Source organism: Abramis brama (assembly GCF_963993115.1).
Source record: "Abramis brama genome assembly, chromosome: 5".
Lineage (NCBI taxonomy): Eukaryota > Metazoa > Chordata > Actinopteri > Cypriniformes > Leuciscidae > Abramis > Abramis brama.
The window spans coordinates 2,293,173-2,316,704 of record NC_139967.1 but is presented as its reverse complement, the minus strand read 5'-3'; the positions used below and the strand labels follow the sequence as shown (position 1 = coordinate 2,316,704).

Below are 23,532 nucleotides of genomic sequence, written 5' to 3'. Positions count from 1 at the left end.
ATCATACATGTGTTTACAGTGGAAGTTAGATGCGGCTGAGCATGCGCATAACACACGCCATAACCAAACATTATGTGCTTGGCTTACGGGTAACCAATGATTTTAAGCTTCAGACAAGCGCCCCCAGGCGGTAAAGAAAACGTTTTTCTATTACGGAACTCCAGACTCTCTCAGAGCAGAGTCTGGTATTACCAGGCTAATTCAGAACTTCTAATAGCCCGAAAAAAAGAAAAGAAATGAACCAGATTAAACTGTCACAGCTTAGATATTGTATATATATGAAATTAATGTATGAAATACAAATTTTATTATATATATATATATATATATATATATATATATTTGGATTGGACTTATTCAAACTAAATCCTGTCATCCAGCATCTCCTCTCTTCCTCTTTCATCCTCATCACCAAAAATGTGTTTTAGGTGGACAGATTAATACAGGACAAAGAACAAGACAAAAATTTAGGATGGTGAAAAATAACAATGTTTTTTTTGTTAACCAAATGCTTTTTAATCTTTGCTTTAATGCAAATGAACAAGCGCGCCGTTATTTGTTGCGCAGTGACGAGTGTGTTCAAGTAAGCCAGATATGAGCAGATTCTGTGCAATAGGCTGTATTTAATATATCATGATTACTCATGAGTGTTTGCGCTAAATCTGCGCAGATTTCGCTTACACGAACTTCCCAGCAAAGTGAGTAAACATAATATCCCAGCTAGCAAAAAATCATCTATTAGACGTTGAATAGACGTAAATCTTCAACGTCTAATTACGACTTTTCAACGTTGAAAACAGGTCGATCTTCAACGACTTGATGGAATATGTAAAAATCTTTAAATATATTTGAGATAATGATGAACATGGTTTGGAAGTTTGTTATTCTCTGTTATTTTAGCATGTATAACAGACTTATCCTGTCTTAGATGATCAGTTGAAAACATGTAGCTGGCTGAAACTTCTTAGTTGAAATCACGCAGTAAACCAGTCCGAGGCGGACCGACTTATTTTCAACCATAATTCAACGTTGAAAGACGGTAATTGTTTACTGGGATGTAACACGCCAAATTGGCTCGTGATTTGACAGCGTTACTCGCGTTGATTTTTACGCGCATTTGGCGGGTGCTAATTTAAAACCCTGAATGCAATGCAAAAGAAATGCAAGATACTTTTACAAAGTCGTTGTCTTTTTTCATCTTTTTCCGATTTCTCTCTCCGAGATGAGAAGTGGAAGCAGACCTCATTGAGCAGGGAGAAAATGCTGGAGGGACTGCCTTCAATCAGGTCCAGGCAGCCCTGGTTGTCTTGATAACGTATGAAGGACCACTGCAGCCCCTCGGTCACATACTCCTCCTGCTGGGCCTTCAGGTAATGAGCCACAAAGTGCTGCTGCAGCTTCTCGTTAGCGTAATTAATACACAACTGCTCCAGGTTGTTCAGGACGAAACATTCAAAACCGTACACATCCAGCAGGCCTGTAGGAGACACCAGGCAACGATTAAGTGCTTTCTAGAAGTACTTTCATTTCATTTAGAAAAACAAAATGGACAGTAAATGATTTGACACATTCAAACCTTAAAATTAGATGCAGAATATATGAAATTAATATATTTAGATTAGGGCTGTCAAAAGATTAATCGCGATTAATCTTTTGACAGCCCTAATTTAGATTTGTTTTCATTAAATAAATAAATAGAATATGTACCAATAAAGTTGCACCACGTGGAACTGTCGGCACACATACTGTTGTTGATGAAAGTGACTAACCAGTCAAACAGCCTGAAAATAGGAAAAGAAATGTGGTCATTGAAAAACTTGCACCAGTATTATAAAAATATCTTCCGTTCTTCGGTTTCACTTCAAGTATAAGTAGGGTTGTCAACTGGTACCAGTTGATCCTTAAAAAAAAAGTTACCAGCATTTCAAACATTCTCGTTTGTGTTTGTTTAAGGGCTTTCTGAGAGTCAAAGGTTTTTATTTACACCGTGTTTTTACAAGCGCCAAACATTGTAGCCAATCACAGACGTATCTGTTGAGTGCGTGAACGCAATGGCCAATCAGAGGTGCCTTTCATTATAACCAACAATGTGTAAACACAATGTAAATAATACATTCATTGTAGAATTAAGACAGCTTTCCGATTATAATGTGAGATTAATAAAAACGCGATATGAAGTACAAATCATGTACTTTCTTCTCTGGTTAATTTATCTGTTGTGTTCGTCGCCGCATGAAGTTACCGTGTTCACATCTGTCAAGTTCCGGCCTGGTGATATTCAGTTAAGAAAAGTACACAGATACTTTTTTAGGATTTCTAGGCATTGTATTTCATGTTGTGTTTTTCTTAGTCTTGATTTATCACAACTTGTGTGTTTTTCTGGGCGAGCGGGAGTGAACTGTGGTGCTAGTAGAGTCAAAGACTATAGAATTACTCAAGACGTGTCACTCGTATTGTTCTGAATGGGGGAAAAGTGCAACGCTAAATATGGCGAAATAAGTAAAAATTTCATTGGTGATTTCATATATGAAATTTAATCGTAAGCTTTGGAGAATCTGATGTTTCCCCATTCAAAAAGATAGTAGCTGCACTTGCATTCCCGAGAGGCATTTCAAAGATGGCCGCCGAGTGAAATGACCAGTCTTAAAGGGACTTTGGTCGAGTCTCATGAACGCAGTCGAGCACAGAAGACCAACGGCCAAGGTCAGGATTTGTGTTATATAATACATTGCATTTCAGTTTGTTTTTTACCAAACTAAATCACAAATCCCCAGAACACTAGGAATATACGACATGTGACGCATGGGATCATTCTGTGATACTTCTGCGTCTTTTAAAGCTTGATGCCGGTCGCTATTCAATGGCATTATATTGACGAGCAAGAGCAGGATTTTTTTTTTAATTTCTCCTTTTCTTGTCCGAAAAACTTTACAGGTATTGGTACAGGCTACTGAAATTTTGGTACCATGACAAGTATAAGTATAATGCATTAAATAAATAATGCAACACTACATATCCATAAAATATAGATCTACAAACATCTTCATAAAATTTGTAGCCAGGTTTTTACGTCTGTGGCTTACTGCGCATAAATGGCTTTAGCGAGACAGTCTCTGCGGACGGTGCACTCCGACTGAGAGCAAGGTTTGAGGATGTTCTGTTTGCCAGCGCGCAGATTTCTCACGGTCAGACAGGATTGCAGCTCGTCTAACGGCACCTGCAGCAGGACAGCGGTCTTCTGGAGGAAACCTGCACACAACAGAGAAAAAGAGTCCTAATTTAAACAAAAAACATCAGAATTTAGAAGTAATAGGCTTTTTAATTATCCTGTTTTTGACCCAACACTCTGTTTTGAGAAGCATTCAAGACTTGGAAGTAAACGCCCACTGCTATGATTGGGTAACAGTTTTGCGTATTAAAATCATTTTTAATGTCCCCGCCATTACACATGTGAAATTGTTTTGAAAACCTCAGATGTTCGCCATGTTTTAGCCAGAGTCTGATCCCGAATCAGAAGACGAACCTACACCTCAATTACAAAGGATTCTCCAGACTGCGACGGAGTGGCAGGGTTCTTGCAGGTTTCAGTAAGTCAAATTTAAGACCTTTTTAAGACATTTTAAGACCATAAAGATTGAAATTTAAGACCTACACGACGCATTACCAAATAAATATTCAAATCAAAGAATTAATTTTATTTCAATGAATTCAGTAATTGAAAAAGCATTAATTTAATTTACAGATAAATCACATTAGTAACCTTCCACACCCAACAACGCGTCAGAGAAAAGAACAGAATCCAATTTTTTTTTTTATAGAAAATTGTACTTTGCATATTATACTGTAAAAAACACATAATTAGTTGATTTTAGTTGATCATAGTTGATCATGACTAGAGATGAAATGGCATGAACATTTAATTTCATGATTATAGTGACAAAAATGATCACGGTTATCACAGAATCCTGTTCAAAAAGTACAAATACTACACAATGAAATCAATTCACCATGTTTTATGTCGAAAACCAGCAAATAACAAATAAATTTCCATTAAAAATGAATATTTGTGTCTTGCATGTTATATACTAACATGTACAAGTTAAAATAAAGGTTTGACAAAAAAGGTTTTATAAAAAGATAAACCTCACATATTTCAGACTTTAAATATTTTTTTATAAAAAGAATGAGTCCAAAAAGATAAATTACTGACATTTACAATGCACTTTAGCTTATCTTTTATTATTAATAGTAAAATTAGGTCTGATTTTCCCGTCTGGCGTTGCTATGTAACCATGCCCTGCGTCTCCACAACGACAAAAAAGTTTTAGTGGCTAATGGATTTCCCACCACCGAAAAACGCTTGCTGTAGCTCTGCTACAAGATTTATTTACGGAGAAGAGAACACCACCCGTAGTGTTTGGGTGCACCCCCATCATTCATGTTGACTGAGCTTTCAGACAGCGCCTGGAAAAAACGAGCGCGTCGCTTCAATTATGAGCACGCTTACCGCGCGCCTACATTTGAACGAACTTGAGCGCGCAAAAGACGCGATATGTGAACGGCCTCTTGGCGAGCGACCTCCAATCAGGCCGCGAGCGACGTGTTGGGAGACCCTGCACTAGAGCTCCGCTTTGTAGGCTACGACTCGATATTTTTTTGCTACTTTGTAATAACTTTCTGCGGTCAGCGTTCCTGGAAATAAACGAGGGTAAACCCTTTTTAAGACCTGACTAAATGAAATTTAAGACCGCGGATGAAAATCTGGCCGTTTTTAAGACTTTTTAAGGCCTTAAATTTGAAGTTCAGAATTTTAGACTTTTTAAGACTTTTTAAGACCCCGCGGGAACCCTGGAGTGGTAATTAATCATCTTTATTTATATTCATTCCGGTATTTTATTACATTATATCAGTGTTGAAACGAAGACACTACACACAACAGAAAAAAAGAGTCCTAATTTAAACAAAAAACATAATTTAGAATTAAAAGGCTATTTTCTATCCTGTTTTTGACCCAACACTCTGTTTTGAGAAGCATTCAAGACTTGGAAGTAAACGCCCACTGCTATGATTGGGTAACAGTTTTGCATATTAAAATAATTTTTAACATCCCCGGCAAAACATTTATGCGTATTACATATGCTTTATAAGTTTTGGCTGTGCAACTAAAGTTTAAGTACTTGGAGTTACCACAGTTGTAGTTGACAGGATAACTTACGGTGCTTAATGTAAATGAATTATGAATGAATGCATCGTGTCGTTCTTATAATTATCGTTCATCATTTTCAGTAAAGTGAAGGTAAAGCGAGTACATATCAAGCGATCTGTAACAGACAAAGCAATAGTGAGATATGGTAAAACACTGTTACTGTGTTGTGACATTACTGTCGGATCCAAAATAGACGTCACTGCATCATCTTTTATTTTCAGTCTCTCTGAAAAGCCTGCGTCGAACTGTCTTGTTTAAAAATGAAGCAAACACGAACAGTATCTTACTGACCCGCTCTGAAACTTCATTAAAAATTAAGTTAATCAACGCTTTCCTAATGTTAGGATCACAAGGAAGGCAATGCAAAGACTGTGGTTTTCCACATTTTGTAATCCTGTGATTGCGTGGCTCTTGTATTTACTACTGCATGACATGCACGAATCAGTGGGCGGAGCTAAAGAGGCAATGATGTAGAAGTGGGCGTTAACCTTCTTCTGCAGAGGCGGTCTTTCGTCAAGCTATTACGCCATACTGAGACAAAATCCCATACGAGTCGTTTTGGGAGCTTGGTTTCAAGTCAATTTTTGGGCTAATGAGAGAGATTTGAGTTCTGAAACTTACATGATATTTGTACAATGACCTCTTATTTGTCAAAAGAGAGTGTATATAGCAAAGAGAGACGTAGTTGGGAGAGAGGAGGAATGTGATAGAGACATGTCACAACCCAGACATGAACTTGCATCACCCATAATAGTACTTCGTCTCATCATGTCTGGAATATGCACCTCACCTTATTCACGGCCATAACTTTGCTTTTTAGATAAACAAAACAGCAGAAACACTATACCTTTGGAGTGCCCATTAAGATCACATGGTTGAGCCTCTTCTGATGCAGGACTGAAGTCCACATTCCCCAGCTGCAGAAGACCTGCAAGGATCTTTGCAAAAAAGACAACAATCCAGTCATTTTTACATCATATTTATTTCCATACTTTTACCCACCAACTCCAGTCCACTCTCATCTCCCATGTTGTTATTTTGGTGTGTGAACTTGCATCAAAACCTCAAGGGTAATTTGCACTGAGAAATCAAAAAGTTAATTTACCATTTTTTATTCATTACGTGGGGAAACAAACAAACTTTTCATCTCTCAGGTCTTCTTCAGTGTGTGGTGTATTTCAGTGTCTCCACCCACTATTCATACAAATAAGGTCTTATTAACATCGTAAAGTAATTAATCAGTCCAAACCACCAAGTGTAATCAGAATCTAAAAATCCAACAATCATACCATTAATCTCCAATCATCTTTGAGGTTTTGATGTCCTTTTACCCTTGTCACAACTTACCCTGAAAATCTGTGCCCGTTTCCCCTCATCAATGCCAAGGTTGATCATGGCATCCATCGTCTCTTGCAAACAGTCTTCTGCTCAGACAAACAGAATGCAAGATGTCATATATTAGAAGTGCCTCCTCAAATTCCTTGTAAAATGCTTCAAAAGACAAATTCATGAAGTATATTGAAACTATATTATCGCCCAGATCTTTATATAAAGTTTGATATATAGGTATGTCCATCTTTATTGATTGCTTATATCATTGCAAAATGTAAATTATATAATTGCCCAGCTCTTATCTGCTAAATGTGACTAAAGCATAAATATATTAAAGTCCCCTTGTGGTAAAAATCAAGCTTTTAATGTTGCTTATATGTCTATGTGGTGTTTTTAATATGCTTTAAGACAAACCATGTGTAAATTCATAAGTCGACTCCATTGCTGAGTATTTCCTCCTTAAAACTGCAGTGAACCAAAGACAGTCTCAAAAACACGCTTTGAAATCGCTGGTGTTTCTGACGTCACAAACTACCTTGTAACCAATCAGATCAATGTGTGATCGTCAACCAGTGGATCTCTGAGCTGAGTGAGTGAGTGGAGACGGGGCTCATTTGCATATTCACAGAACCATGTATACTAAATGAGGCAAGGGTGTCGAGTTACATTCAAGATATTTTAAGGTGTGAATAATTTCTTTCAAGGAAAAAACTTTTAAATATGTCATTTTGGTGATCAAATGTGAGTTTTAAGGGATAAAATGAATGACTACAGGTAATTCTTGCCTTCTAAGGTTCTCTCAGCATGTGGCAACCACGCAAAGTCTTGTTCCAAAGGCAGCATCCATTCCAGTCTCTGTTTGTCTGTGGCTCCTTTCATCATCTTCAAATCAAACCAACAGTAAACAACCAACATACAAATGAACACACAAGCAAACAAAATTGTCTGACATCAAAATGTTTGTAGATGATCTAAACATAGAGGGCATTAGAACTGATGATATTACTGGAAATGGATATCTTTTGTAGTATTTGTATTCCTGGTAGGTTTTGTGAATGCAGGCTCTTACTTCACCTGGTAGAATATGTGAAAATTTCTCTCATTCGGTGCTTGGATAGCCACCCGGGTCTTCTCCAAGAGATACGTATGCACTGACGCCCCAACCAGCAGCTGAGAGCTGAATTATAAAATCACATTGGTTTAAAACAATAACAAAAGATGCTTTAGGTTCATGTGCCTGAAGTCTGAGAGAAAACACAACTGACCTGTTGAGCTGAAGCTGAATGTATTTTCCAAAGCGACTGCTGTTGCTGTTGCGTAATGTGCAAGAATTGCCTGGGGAAGAATGGAAAAGGAAAATAAAGGCTTTTGGAAAGAGTCTATTGAAGATATCACTGAAAATTATAGAGGAAACAAAAGTACAGCATAAAATGCTCTCAGTCTTTCTCACCAAACGCCTCCATGATGGGGTTGGAGTCCAGTACTCGTCTTTCTATATTCTCTACTGTGTTCTGGGACTTCTGAGAAGAGGCGGCCACAGTGGCATAATACTTCATCAGACAACGTGACGTCCATGTCTGAAGAGAGATATAGTACAGAAGATGTGGTCTAAATCGCTTTGAGATCCGTCAAACAGACGTGTTATTACGTGTTTGAAATATTGAGCTTGACAGACCACTTAAAGACATCATATAAGAAATCAAACTCTCCTGGATTTTTATATTAAGAGAGTTCACTGTACTATGAAACAGCAAAATTCAGAACACACAATGCAAAAACAGGCTTTCTAAACTTTCATCTTTTTCTAACATGCTGATCTTTCTGAAGAATCACATTCACAACGTCAAAAAACAAACAGCAAGTTTATTTAGATAATTTTAGCCTGATCTTTTTCCCAAAAGCATCGTTAGCCAACTACACTGTAAAAAACAAAAGTTGCTGCTATACATTTTTAAGTACAATTAACTTGGGTGTTTAAATCATTTCAACTTAAATTACATTATCTGACTTTTTTTTTTAAAAAGTTAAATCTTGTATAACTTATATTTTTTTTAAAATCGATGAGTTAAAGCAATGTAAAAACATACTGTATGTTGTCATAACTTATTGATCATATAATGTTTTACAGTGTATGGTCGCAAGTTCCTTTGAACTCTATTGGTAACGACGGACCTTGCGACCATAGTTGGCTTTGGGAAACAGTTTGAGCATCACGTCAGCCGATATTGTTATGTAAATCTGATGTAGCTTTACTAAGACACTGCCATTGACGTATAGAGCAACCTACAGTAAAGCTCTGTCACTAAATCCACACGTGAAGAGATGTTTACATAGAGCTAGGACTGTTCATTTTGTGTAGCAGTTATTACTCACATGCATTGGAAAACATGAATCAGGGAACCAACAACACACAAACACCGCTTACCTTCCCAGCTCCACTCTCTCCAGAGACGACCAGCGATTGGTTCATGGGCTCCACCTGGCCTTGCACATTCCTATACGCCTCTTCTGCTACGATGAAGATGTGTGGCTTAAATTCCTACGTACAAAGAGATGCTTTAACATTGCCTTCTATGTAACAGTGCTTTCTGTAAACCAGCATAATATAATTTACTAGGGCTGGGACGATACACCCATCTCCTCTACTATCATGATACTTGGTAGGGCTGGTCTGAATACCATTTTTTGAGCTTCGAAGCTTCGGTAGTAATGAACATCGAATATTCGAAGCTTCGGAGATACATATTCTGAACATATTCTTCTCTCTAATAAAGGCAGGAATCTCTATGTGTCGGTATGTCCGTTTGCATTTTTATTATTTCGAGAACCGTTCATCCAATCGACTTCACAAGGGAGTGCATGCAGTGTCGCATTTGGTGCAATATATGGACACGCGAGACGCGACACATTCAGAATTAATAAACTTTTAATAAACTACAGAACAGCGCGAGCGGGAAGCGGCGCACCTCACGCGGGCAGGGAACGGACACTGCACTAGTGCTATAAAACGCACACACACAGGTCTGTTAAATTAAACAATACTTTTAAGGTAGTCTAATATTTTTCTGACTAACAAATTACTGACACAGTAAAGGGTATATTTATTTAAATAAAGAAAAACGAAATTTAAATAAAGAAAAAACGAAATTTAAATAAAGAAAAACGAAATTTAAATAAAGAAAAAACGAAATTTAAATAAAGAAAAACGAAGTTTAAATAAAGAAAAACGAAATTTAAATAAAGAAAAACTAAATTATGTTAACTTAAAAACGAGATTAATTTAGACTGATAATAATGGGTAAAAAGGCTAATACATTTTGTTTCTATTATTCTATTTTCCACAATGTCACTTGTCACCAATTAGTGGCGAAACAATGTAATCGATAAATGCGTAATTTTAAGCACCAAGTTTCTATCAAAAGCTGATTTTGATCGCTATCGTAATCTTCAGTGTTCATATTTGAACTTTAAACTTTTATCCAAGTACTTCTATGATAATTTTAACTATTGCATCACAGAAATAATGATACTATGAGGTTGAAAAGACTGTTTGTGAAGCTGTTTCATGATGACTCTCTCCGGGTCAGCGCCAACACAGCTTTGAATGTTGCGATATGATTTTGTCAAAGTTTAAAAGACAGACGGATTGAAAGATTGTGTGTGTGTTTGAATCGAGATCACAGTCTTTTAAATATGAATCGTGCAGCTCTACTGTCTTATCTCTCTCTCTGTATATGAGTAGCGCGAGGGCTTTAAGTGCGTTCAGTCTCACGTCTCTTCCAGCAAACACTTGGGATATTACGTCCCTCAACACTCATAGATAACGACACAATTCATCCTCTGTTGGAACAAAAGTGGCTAACTTCTGTCAACCTCGTCTACAAGCAAGGACAAAAATAAAGCAATTGAATTTGAATTAATATCGAATAGGTGAATCGATTTTTTCTCCCAGCCCTATACTTTACCCATACCTGTCAAAGAAAACGGCCATAAAATGTTGGTCAATATCATCTAGAGTGACCTCAGTTTATTTATATCCAACTTCCTGGTTTGCAATTTTTCCATTAACATTCTCAGATGTCAAAATAAACATGCAGAGGAGAGCAAGCATTGTTACTGGTCCATGACGTAGATACGAAAAGGTCAAAAGTCATAAATAATAGACTAATAGTTTGTATTTTACGTTTTGCACAAATGAATGGCAGCTGGTGACCAGAACACGTAACAAAAGCACTGTTCAGCCCTGTTTAAAATATCAAAAGTTAAAGACTGACTCATTAACTTCATATTGAATCCCACACAACCTGCAGCACACTGAACAGACCAGGTGTGCAAACACTGTTTTGACTCTGTCCTCCGCTTTGACAAAAGGCAGATCATCCTGTCATCTGTTGTGCATTAACAGTACAGATCTCTAGTGTCCAAAGACAACATGCTACTAGAGGTGGGTGTCATCACTTAAAATCTTTATATCTTGGTTAATGTAGATAATCACAATGTAGTTGTTTTTGCTTCATTCAACAACAACTTAACCAAGAAATGTTTTCTGTACTACATACTCAAGCAGTAATGTCTATTTTTGATCAATTTAATAATAACGCAAATACTAAATAAATGAAAGGTGCTTCATCTGAGCCATGCTGTGTGTCGTACAATAACCTACAGTTACACCTCGTTAAAAACAAGGATACAGAATAATTCCCGTTCAGCAAAGCTGTTGTTTTTGGTGCAATAAAGTTGCCTGCTGCAATGCACTATACTTAAGGCTTCCTATTGGTGTCTAATTGTTTAACCCTAATCATATAGCAAAATCAACACCGGTTAAAGGTGCAGTTAAAGAGATTTATGAGCAGCATTATTTATATTTGAAATCAACCCAAACAAACACACCCCTCCATTCATTGCTCCGCCCGCAAATGCACAAATGTCTCTTTATCATAGCTAAAGCGAAGCAAAATAATGCTTCATGATAATAATGCGAAGATGGGGAACGAATGACAAGGTTGTCCAGTTACTTTAGCTAACATTACAACAACAGTATATCTTGGTTCTGTGAAACACAGCTAGGGCTGGGACGGTATGGATTTTTTCTTACCGCGGTTGAAAAACAAGAAATTCCCGCGGTATTGCGGTAAACCGCTTTAAACCTCAACCCCCCTTCCCACCCTCCCCCAGTTTTTTTTTTCTGCGACGTTGCGGCTGGAACAACAAACAAAGTGTGGCAATGATAATCTCAGGTAGTGTTTATGTGCTTTATTTAATGTTAAAAGCATGCAATGTGACTTTGAATATCGTTTAGTGCTCCAGCTTTGTAGCTGTAAAAGCAACAATGGATAATTCACCTCAGATCTTGAAATTAAACAAATGGAAACAAGAACGTTCAAACTGTGAACAAGTGTATTCTTTGACAAATATTGTTTTAGTAACTCAGTAGCCTATGTATTTTTAATAATGTTTAAATGGTGTAATATTTGTGAATTTGATTATGTAGCCTACTTATCCATTTTCTTGCAAGTGCCGTCAAGATTACTCTCTGGTGCTGTGAGTGTGCACTTGCCGCGACTCGAGGGTTGACAAATGCGGTCTTCACGTGAGAGAATTGTTAAATAAGCACTTGCAATTAAAAGCTGAGGTCCTGCTTTTACTTTTTTTTTTTTTACGGTGCGGCTTGGACGCAGCGTCCGTCGAAAATAGACTAGGCGACTATCTTTAGCGAAGCGGCGCGGAGAGACGCTTCTGAAACGCGCCGCGTCGTGGCTGTTGTAAACACAAGCATTGACTGGAGTGGGCGCGATCAGCTCCGGTAGCCGCGTCGCAGCCGTAACGCGCCACAGAGTGTAAATAAGGGGTTATAGTCAATAGCCTACGAATGGAATGTTATTATGTGTCATGGAACAACTTGCGAACTTGCGAAAGGTCGGATTTGCTCCATCTTTTGATAAGTTTTGTTTAGAAAACCTTGAATCCATGCAAGACACAATGTTATTAGACACAATCCATGTCATTAGAATCAATGATCCATGTCATTAGACACAACGTGAACACATGAAGGCCAGTGTTTATTTATTTTATTTTATTTATTTTTTTGCGGTGATGACGGTGACGAGCTCAGACCCGCGGTAGGCGTCATGTGACCGCGGTATTGCGGTAATGCGGTAACCGTCCCAGCCCTAAACACAGCAAAACCGATAATACTCACGTATTAGGGCTAGGGCTGCACAATATATCTAAAAATTATCGTTATCGCGATAATAGTATATGCGATATCCGTATCGCAGAGAGTTGCGATAAATTGCATTTATTTTATGTGCCAAGCATTTGTGTGATGCATGCATATGTTGTTTATCCAAATTCGACCAATCAAATGGGGCCTTACTATCTCCCCAGTAGGTGCTATAATGCTATTGGCTAGATCGGGCCTCAGAGCAGAGAGTGGAAAATAAAAACTAATGGCGGGAGTAGAGACAAGCGAGGAAAATGACAACAGTGAAGAACCTGTGCCTAAAAAGAACTATACGTCTGAAATATGGCAATATTTTGGCTTCAATAGAGAAGACGTGTCATAAATGCAGGTACTGTGTAAGGGGCCGTTCACATATCGCATCTAAAAACGCATGGAAAGCGCGGCCCCGCCACTATCTCCTTCTTTCCACAAGCGATTGCGTCTGTCATTGCTATGCAACATGACCTGCGTGAGCTTGCGGAATTCTGAAAAGTTGAGATGTTCTCATCTCGTCGCGGCATAGGAAAAATGTGCTTCCATTTTGAGCGCGCTTACCATGCGCCTGCATTTGAAATAACGAATTTGCATGCGCAAAAAACGTGACATGTGAACATAAGTGACGGTGTCACTAAGTCGTGCCGAAATTTTTTGGCCACATCGAGAGGAAACTAATCTCCACAGTCATCTGGAACGCAACCTCAGGGAGATATATGAAGACTTCAAAAAGTGTAAGCCCAAATCTACCAAAACTGCTAATGCCAAGTAACAATAACAGAGTCTCACAGACAACCATTAATCAAAGTGTTGCATGTGTAACGTTAAACTCCTTATGAAAAAACTGAGACTCTATTAGCCTACCTGTTTATTTTAGTATGATCATTACATATATAAATAAAAAAATAAAAATAAAAAAAGCATTTCTCTAGGGAAATGTTATATCGCAAGAAATATCGTTATTGCAATACTCAACAACAATATCGCATATCGCATATTTTCCCAGTATCGTGCAGAACTCAGATAAACCATATATTGTCAAAGTTGTGTGTTTATTAGTCATGTTTAATCAAATCAAAGCGTTTCAATCTTCTGTTTATTCAGCTTCAGTGATAGTATGATGCCCACAGGGATTTCCGGGAATAATGTGCATTATCTACTGCGGGGAATATTTTGGGTTTCTGCGCAACAGCGCCCTCTGGCTTTCAGATGGAGCAGCATTTACCACTGATCACAGAACTGTGCTGGACTGACAAGCGGCGCATTAAAAAAAAAAAAATAATCGCGTTGGATTTAATTCCGATTAAATGTAATGTCTCTCAGCCATCTCTCTTTCTACAGTCCTTCTTCAAATCTGCAGCTGATTGGCTACAAGTGTGTTGTGGTGCTCGGTCCGATCCACTTTCAACAGCGTTTCTCAGAAGTCGTTTACTGCACCTTTAACATACATCTACCAGTTCATGGCATGAAGCATCAAACCACCCAGTCCTACATATGACCATATCATCTCATGGTATTTATTGCTTCCACAGCAAAGTATGTGTAACTTCTACATTTTAATGTCTGAGATGTACTGATAGACTTGTTCATGTCCTCACGTGTGTTTACCTGAGGCTGAGGGGCGGAGTGATATTCCCTCATCACATCCAGAGAGTACAGGTGAGGGATGGGTTGGAAGGGGTTTAGGGCGACCAGCGTACAGCCAGCGTGTGTGTAGAAAACCTTCGCGCTGTACCTGGCCTGCAGACATTTCAGCACTGTACGACACACAGAACACCACAGCAGGGATTAAACACTAAACACAGACTCACAATAGCAGAAGAGCTAGAAGTATAAGATAAGGTAAAATAGTAATTCATGTTACTTGTATTATTTTGTTAAAGTCGAAAATCAAGCTTTTAATGTTGCGTATGTGTTTTTAATTTGCTTTAAGACAAACCATGTGTAAATTCATAAGTCGACGCCATTGCTGAGTATTTTGCTCCTTAAAACTGCAGTGAACCAAAGACAGTCTCAAAAACACGCTTTGAAATCGCTGGTGTTTCTGACGTCACAAACTACCTTGTAACCAATCAGATCAACGTGTGATCGTCAACCAGTGGATCTCTGAGCTGAGTGAGTGAGTGGAGGCAGGGCTCATTTGCATATTCATAGAACCACGCATACTAAATGAGGCAAGGGTGTCGAGTTACATTCAAGCTATTTTAAGGCATGAAGTTTTTTTTTTTCAAGGAAAAAATATTTTTAAAAATGTAATTTTGGTGATCAAAGGTGAGTTTTAAGGGATAACATTATTGACTACAGGGGGACTTTAAAGTCTTGTAAGTAAGTACAGTTTTAAAAGGGGTTTAAAAGACAATTAACAGTCAGTAACTGCACTGACATTATCGGATGAAAACAATTTGAACTTAATTAAACTGGATAATGACAGGATATAGACTTTAGGCCGGTTAAACGCCATATGGAATTCAACACGGATGAAAACGAGGCAGTGAGGGATAGACTTAATACATGGCAAGCACTGTATAAAGGCCAGAAAAACGTTTGACTAGACACTGACTAGATATATTTAAAGTAATGTAGGCCACTTTTAACTGGTAACGCAAGACATTTGGTATTATCAGGACCCGCAAATATTCCCAGATTGCATTATTATACATTGTATTCAACATTATTTATAGCAGTTTAATGTAGTACTGACACTAAACCCCTATTTGGAGGGGATTAGCTTTACCAGGGTAGATGGAGTAATGTAATTTTACCACAGGACGTCTGTAATATTAATGGCCAATTCGCACAGGATAAGAGATCTCAGTAAAACTAGCAGAAGTGGGAGAGTAACTCGATTTACACACCGCTGTCACTCCTGTCGTCATGTGTGTGTTACGCTGCTTCCTGATATCACATGCGCAAACACACATAACCTATATTTATATATATAAAACAGTTATGTCCAGTCGAACGATGTATTAATTACCTTCAGATTGGATTGTGTTGGTAATAGGCACTAACGCTAAAAGATGTTTCGTGCCTCTAACAAGTGCTGTCGATCTTCTCTCTGATCTGAATGGTGTGTGTGTGAAACACTTGAGTTTTGCCACAGACTCGTCCCAACGTCTAGAACGCAACTGATGATTTATCAAGCGTCTCCATACTCGGAAAAAACGCGGAAAACTACTTTTAATTAGGAAATTAAAAAAATATTTACGTACATATCTACACCGGGTCTATTCGCACGGGATCAGTATCACCTGAGGTCATTTTTCCAGACCTTTTTACTGAAGGTAAAAGTCACCGTAACCTTTCCTGACATTGTCCATCATGATCAATGAGATGCACATTCAGACGGGACTAAAATCACAGAGAAGCTCTGGTGATTATTACTTTACCCCTCCTCTCCATGATACACCAGTCCCGTCCGGATAAGGCTTAAAACTATGAAAACTTGATTTTCTTTTCTCACAGTGATTTTTATTTTGGGTGAACTTACACAATACATATTGTCACTATCCACAAAACATATTGTAGCATTTTTGTATTACAATATATTGTGACATGATATATTCCCTACAAACCGTGTTTTTGAGACTGTCTTTGGTTCACTGAAGTTTTAAAGAGAAAATACTCAGCAATGGTGTCGACTTATGAATTTACACATGCTTTGTCTTAAAGCGTATTAAAAACACCACATAGACACATAAACAACATTAAACGCTGGATTTTCACCTCAGGGGGACTTTAAACATGACGCTACCCTGATTTAGGACTATTGTCTTCAGTAGAGCTGCTTTACAGCTGAAATTGAATTTTTTTTCATAATTGATTCATTTTACAACATCCTTTAACACTATTTTCCTGTTCATTCATGTGAAGCTGCTTTGATCTGTATTGTATAAATTGATTAAGTTATTTTTGATGTGATGATATGTTGATATTGATGTGATGGTTGATATTATGAATCAGAATTCAAGCTCCAACCTAGAATTTCAGATGCTAAAACTGAAATCAGGCGATCAAAATGCGGAAAGAATATCTTCTGAATTGCTTTTGCACACACACTGTACCTGTGGAAGGGGTGACCGGGTTGACTTTAGTGAGGTCATCGTACGTGTGCAGTTCAGCTTCGTTGATGAGGAAGTCTCTGATGTCCACTTCCAGTGAATCAATGAGAGGTTTCCCGAGGCCCTGAGCTTTGTCTGTCAGTCCGTTTACCTGCATAATGCAAATAAATCTGCTCAGAGTATGCATTAGGCCTGTCACGATAACTACTTTTTGTTGTGCGATATATTGTCCCAGAAATAATTGCGATAAACAATATTATTGTCATTTTAAGACCATTTTATGCCTGTGAATATATTATCATAATATACAGTGACAGCATAACAATGCAAGTCGGCCTACACACTTTCAAAAGACAACAACCTTTTAATTCCTTAGATCACGGAAATTAAGTGTCAAAAAACTTGAATAAGTAGTAAATAAACATTTTATTATTAAAAAGTGCAAAGAAACAAGTAGAAATAAACGGAGCAAATCCAACAGGGTCCTCCTCACACCAGCGGTGCTCGGCTCTAAAAACACACTTGCAAATGCACAAATGCACATCTTTTCTCTGTGAAGAAAGTGTGCATACACTTATTGCTGAAAACACAAACCCTACTAAGCAGTCAGATGTCCATATGAACAAAGACAGAAGCTTCAACAGGCCACATCTGCTGTGAAAGACGCTTGCAGGCAAATGTTCCTAATGAGCGACAACAGAGTCAAAAAAAAAAAAAACCATTATCCAAAACAACAAGTCTGGACTTCATCAAGGAAATTATAAATATCGGGTATAAACGGAGTAATGAAATTGCACGTCCTTCCTCCGATTCTGCTGTGAATCCACATGTTCTGACGGCAGCATGTGTTGAGACGGGTCAGGACAGGCTGAAGAAGACATGCTAATTATACTCAGTACACACCGTCTGCTGGACCGCCTGCTCCTAATCCAATAACACAGTAAACCACAGCAACACTACCTGGTTAAGTACAGACTCAGAGATCACATAGATACAGATTAATGACAGATTAATTCAGAAACATCTAACAAAACAATTACAGATTCCCAAAGAATTTAACATGATCCAGTTTCAACCGGCTGGCACCAACACTGAAGTCATGAATCATAATGGATGATGACTGTATCTGTGGGCATGAGAAACACTGCATGGCACAACAAACCATCTGCACTATTCACACAGTAAACTAGACATAATACCCAAGGGTGACCTTTAATAGTGCAACTTTATTAGACTAGAATGAACATGAATACAAACAATATAATAACTTGTCTCCTGGACATGTTCCCTTAACCTCGTATTAAGTTATGCCAAAAAAAAGTAGAGCCTTTTAGGTAGTTTTGTGCGCATGCTCAGATTAGGCTGACCTGGTGAATAATCTAAGCATGGCCTTTTTCAGATTAACTGCAGCTGCATAATCCGCCAATGACAACACGAGCCACGTCAATGAATATGCAAATGAGGTAACACCGGAAAAACAAGACAGTTCATATAGTGATAATCACAGTAAATCACTTTGTCTTTACCAACAATTATTGTTAAATGGGGTGACTAGGGTGACATTTATTAACTTTTTAAAATTACTTCCTTTAAAAATAAAATGTGTTTTGTTAGGACAGGAATAATAATAAGCTAAATTGTTTTTTACAATGACATTTGAGAATATAAATCTGTGTGTTCCCCATCAGTATATATATATATGTATATATATATATATATATATATATATATATATATATATATATATACTGTTATTACTATGGTGAGTACATGTAACAAGGACTCTGTAAAATAAAGTGTTAGCAAAATAGCGATGAGAAAATTAGAAAACTATGAATACTTATGTGAACCATTGTACTACCATGTTTTTTGGACATGGTACCATAAATAGTAATAATATATGGCAATAATTCAGTAGCAGCTACCGTGTTATTAATATTTGATACAAGGATTTGTTTGTGTGTGCAATGGGTTGCTTTCAAATAAACGTTTATTTTCCTGTTCAGTTTGTCAGTTTAATTTAAACATTTTATTGTTGATGATAAATCTTAAACTTTGTTATACATAAAGAAAAAGTGAGGTAAACGTATTAAACGAGCACTGAATAATAGAGTTAGTGTACCTTTTCCTTCTGTCGATTTGGTCTTCCAGGTTTTCCCAAACTCCCGTCAGAGCTCGAGCTGTTAACGGTCGAAACGTCTTTATTTCGGAATAAAAGCTTCTGTTTGACATTCGCCATGACTGTAAACTTTAGAAAGACGCGTTTCGCGGTATTTACTTGTTCATATCTCTGCCATTATGCGGATATTTTCTGAGTTATTTTATGTTTTCCAGCCATGAAAATTCCTCAGTGAAGGACAAAACTCTCCACTCGCGCGCGACTCACACCGGCGGGCACTGACACGCGCAGTAACGTCACTCAAGATAAGTCCCCGCCCATATAGTGACGTTCCATGTAAACCACGCCCAACGCGGAAAAGAAACATTCCAGCGCCAATGTGCGACGACACTTTGTTATAAACTGAGGATTATTAATGAAAAATAAACGATTTATTAGAGGAATGTGTATTTCTACTATTTAATGAAAAGATACAAATACAGTAATGATACATAGGAGTCCCTGTTTAGTGTGTTAAACCGGTTTATCCAGACAAGCCACTGTTGTAATGTGGTTTCTGTAGTTTAGTCTCACGACACATCACACGGGAAGAGGTAAGTCACATTTTATAAAATACAATAGCTTCAATAAATGTGTTTCTTGATTAAATATCTTAAATGGAATTATTTGCACTTAAATGTTTGAGATCAAAAATACCATGGTCAATTTTAGGATTAGCAGAGTGGTTTACAACTTTATACTTTTTTACTACCATAAGAATCAGACAACATTTTGGCCAATTAACATAAATGTATTATTAATTGATATATAATATACTATATACACTGCCGTAAAGATTTTTGAGAATGGTAAGATATTACATGTTTTTAAAAAAGTCTCTTCTGCTCACCAAGGTTGCATTTATTTGATAAATTTAAATTATTACAATTTAAAATATCTGCTTTCTATTTGAATATAGTAAAGTGTAATTTATTCCTGTGATCAAAGCTGAATTTTCAGCATCATCACTCCAGTCTTCAGTGTCACATGATCCTTCAGAAATCATTCTAATATGATGATTTAATTAACATTCATTATTATTATCAATGTTGAAAACAGTTGTGTCCATTTCTTTTGGGTACAAAAGATTCTATTTCGGATAAATGCTGCTCTTTTGAACTTTCTATTCATCAAATAATCCTGAAATAAAAATATAAAAAACTGTTTTCAACATTGATATAATCATAAATGTTTCTTGAGCATCAAATCATCATATTAGAGTGATTTCTGAAGGATCATGTGACACTGAAGACTGGAGTAATGATGCTGAAAATTCAGCTTTGATCACAGGAATAAATTACACTTTACTATATATTCACATAGAAAACAGTCATTTTAAATTGTAATAATATTTCACAATTTTTTAATTTTTTTGCATTTTTGCATTTTTAATCAAATAAATGCAGCCTTGTTGAGCATAAGAAACTTCTTTTAAAAACATAAAAAATCAGACCGCTCCCAAACTTTTGAACGGCAGTGTATGCACACACTATGTTTTATAATATAAATAAAATATGTTTGTCTCAAACAGTTAGGTAGCGTTAGCTTAAAACTACTTCAATATAACTGGTTGATGCAGACTTACATATCAAACTAAATAGGTTTAATAAAAATATTCCTGATACATGCTTTAAATGCAGAGAGGCTCAGGGTTCATTTGTGCATTGTGTTTGGGAATGCAACATTATTAGAGACTTTTGGGTGGAAGTGATTAATATTACAAAGATAATTTTACCCTTGAATATTCCTCTAGATGCAAAAATGATTTTGCTACATTTATATCCAAAGAACCTTAAACTAAATCTTCAGCAGCGTAAATGTATAGATTATCTACAAGCTAAAACTTAATTAGCAAGCTAAAAGAAGCTAAAAGAATGATAGCTCTTAGCTGGAAAAGGCCTGATCCACCAATTATTGGAACTTGGATTAATGCCATGGCACAGTGTATGGCCATGGAAAAAATAACATATTTTATTAAAAACAAAATGGATGTATATGAAGAAATATGGAAGCCGTTTAATTACTACATTAACAACAATAATATTGATCATTTACTACAGGAGGTGTAACTATGTATAGTGTTTGTTTGTTTTTTTGTTTCATTTTGTTTTGCTGGAAAATGTAACTTTTATGTGTAAAGTACAGTAATGTATATTTGGTTTTTGGGTACCTTGCAATATTTGTTTTGCATTTAGATTGTCTCTTGTATGAGACTTTTGTGTATTTCTATATGGGAGAAGAGAGTGATGTTCTCTTGTTGGGGTGGGAAATAACTGCGACGAAATGGAAATGTGTTTCTCTGTTACCTGTCTTGCATAATCAAAAACAATAAACACATTGTTCAAAAAAAATAAAAATATGTTTGTCTCATTTTACAGACAATGGCATCACCAGACGAGAAAGTTGCGTTCGTCAGCAATCTGAACGGCACCAGCCTGACGGAGGTTTCCCTGGGATCCTTCTTAGCGCCGCTGTGTGTCCTCAGTCGAGGTCTTTTCCTGATAGTCTTCCACCTGGGAAAAGGGATTCTTCCGTTCTCCTGGGCATCCCATCTCCTGTTGGACTTCACATCTCTAATAATGCCTTTGGTCCTGTCGTGCACCGCATTAAGCGACATCCTTCACTTCGTAATCGTGGGCATTGCTGCAGTCGACTTCGCTGTCCTATACCTCGTGTGCACGAACGGAAAACGAGCTTCCTTCTCTAATACGATGGACAAGTTTGTGAAAAGCAGAGTTGAATCCAACCTAGTCCCGTTCGTAACCGTGTTCCGCGTCTTAGTCAATGTGAAGACCGCCATAAGCATTTTAGCTGTTGATTTCAGCGTGTTCCCAAGGCGTTATGCAAAAACAGAGACGTATGGAACAGGAGTGATGGATTTCGGTGTGGGAGCGTATGTGATCGCCAATGCATTGGTGTGTCCCGAAGCAAGAGGAAAGGAGATGCGAGGATCGAAGATCAGTCATGTGCTGAAACAGTCCATCTCAGTCTGGCCTTTGGTCCTGTTAGGGTTCGTGAGGCTTGCAAGCGTTAAATCGTCCGGGTATCACGAACATGTGACTGAGTATGGAGTTCACTGGAACTTTTTCTTCACGTTAGCCATCGTCAGACTGGTGGCGTCCGCACTCCTGGCTCTCTTTCCGGTGAACTCCTCATGGATTCTTGCTGTGTTCATTGGTGGAACGTACCAGGTTATCTTGGAAACAACAGGTCTGAAGTCCTTTCTCATCCACAATAATGACCGCTCAGGCTTTCTGGAGGAAAACAAAGAGGGCATCTTCTCGGTCGTGGGTTACATAGCCGTCTACATGGCCGGGGTTCAGATCGGCCATTACCTCATGCAAAGCAGAGCTTTAGTCCAGGACTGGATCAGAGTGATCCGCAACCTTCTGTTGACTAGCTTTGGCTTGTTTTGCGCTTTATACGTGTGCCAGAGATGCATCGAGCCAGTTTCACGCAGAATGGCCAATCTTTCCTTCTGCGTTTGGACTGTAGCGCAAGCCATGTTCTTTCTCTCTTGTTTAAGCATCGCTGATTTACTGTTGCTGTTTTCTAAAGTCATCTCTGGTTTTTCACTTGTGTCCACATCGTGGTGTCCACATCAAAATAGGAAGTCTGAGAAAATGAGAAACAGTATGGATGCGTTATGCCTCGTACAGTCTGTTAACCGGAATCAGCTGTTGTATTTCCTGCTGGCGAACATCATGACGGGTTTGACCAATGTGTTCGTGGACACTCTGAACAGCAGCGATGCTTTAGGTGTAAGTGTTCTGCTCTTGTATATGTTCGTGAACAGCTTGGTCATATTCATTTTGCATATCAATAAAATAACCATTAAGTTCTGGTAAACACCTTTTTATTTAATGAATGGATCTCTCGTTTCAACTGCTGTGAAATATGTAAATTGTTTGCAAAGTGCAAATAAAAGTGCATGGATTATTTTGTAAATATGCTGTTATTATATGTGTAATCTGTGTTATATATCAAATATTAAAGTACTAAATGTGATGATTTCATGCCAATATTAGATGCAAATAACATGGACATCACATCAGAGATTTAGAATAAAATGAATATAAAATGGCCAACTTTTCTTTTCTTTTCTTTTTTCTTTTTTTCACAGTTCCTGAATGGTAAATGGATTAAAAATATTCCATGTAGACTTTTATTTAATATCATCAGGTTGTAACGTTGCATGCATAACAATTAGAAAATAATAATTATAAGATCCATTTTAGGCAAATATGTCATGCAGACTTTGAATTAAATAATATTTAAACAAATATGCAATCATAAAACCTGCATGTATACTATTTATAAAATAATTTTAAAATACTTATCTTTGCTAATATCTTACATTCTTTTAACTCAATTTGATATTATGTCATAAAACTATATGCAACATATGTTTATTTTCATGTATTCTTTAATGTAGTCCAGCGATCATAACTGCATAATAACAACGGCATGCATAATAATTAGAAAAGAATTAGGAAACATGTTTACTAATATTCCAAAGTCTTTTAATTGAACTTTTAATTATGTCATAAAAACCGCA

General features: G+C 37.3%; 2 protein-coding genes across 2 annotated transcripts in view; one reads left to right on the top strand and one right to left on the bottom strand.

Moving 5' to 3' along the window:
* The window catches only part of myo19 (myosin XIX), a 41,091-nt gene extending 21,876 nt beyond the window's left edge, over positions 1 to 19,215 (bottom strand). The window contains exons 1-13 of the mRNA XM_084115627.1: positions 18,939 to 19,215; positions 16,820 to 16,967; positions 14,364 to 14,512; positions 8,964 to 9,077; positions 7,989 to 8,115; positions 7,804 to 7,873; positions 7,613 to 7,715; positions 7,324 to 7,420; positions 6,554 to 6,630; positions 6,054 to 6,144; positions 3,084 to 3,249; positions 1,708 to 1,781; positions 1,242 to 1,477 (exon numbers count right to left, since the gene is read on the bottom strand). Coding sequence (XP_083971753.1) covers positions 1,242 to 1,477; positions 1,708 to 1,781; positions 3,084 to 3,249; positions 6,054 to 6,144; positions 6,554 to 6,630; positions 7,324 to 7,420; positions 7,613 to 7,715; positions 7,804 to 7,873; positions 7,989 to 8,115; positions 8,964 to 9,077; positions 14,364 to 14,512; positions 16,820 to 16,967; positions 18,939 to 19,055 — 1,569 coding nt within the window. The 5' untranslated portion in view covers positions 19,056 to 19,215. The remainder of the gene's footprint in view (positions 1 to 1,241; positions 1,478 to 1,707; positions 1,782 to 3,083; positions 3,250 to 6,053; positions 6,145 to 6,553; positions 6,631 to 7,323; positions 7,421 to 7,612; positions 7,716 to 7,803; positions 7,874 to 7,988; positions 8,116 to 8,963; positions 9,078 to 14,363; positions 14,513 to 16,819; positions 16,968 to 18,938) is intronic.
* A 54-nt stretch (positions 19,216 to 19,269) lies between these two features.
* On the top strand, positions 19,270 to 22,922 carry pigw (phosphatidylinositol glycan anchor biosynthesis, class W). The gene is made up of 2 exons (XM_084115574.1): positions 19,270 to 19,528; positions 21,353 to 22,922. Exon 2 carries the CDS (start codon positions 21,356 to 21,358, stop codon positions 22,820 to 22,822), a length of 1,467 nt encoding a protein of 488 aa, XP_083971700.1. The 5' UTR covers positions 19,270 to 19,528; positions 21,353 to 21,355; the 3' UTR covers positions 22,823 to 22,922.
* The last annotated feature ends 610 nt before the right edge of the window (positions 22,923 to 23,532 follow it).

Bases quoted from the DNA above. Each gene is read 5' to 3' on its own strand.
- pigw (XM_084115574.1), top strand. From the start codon at position 21,356: ATGGCATCACCAGACGAGAAAGTTGCGTTCGTCAGCAATCTGAACGGC.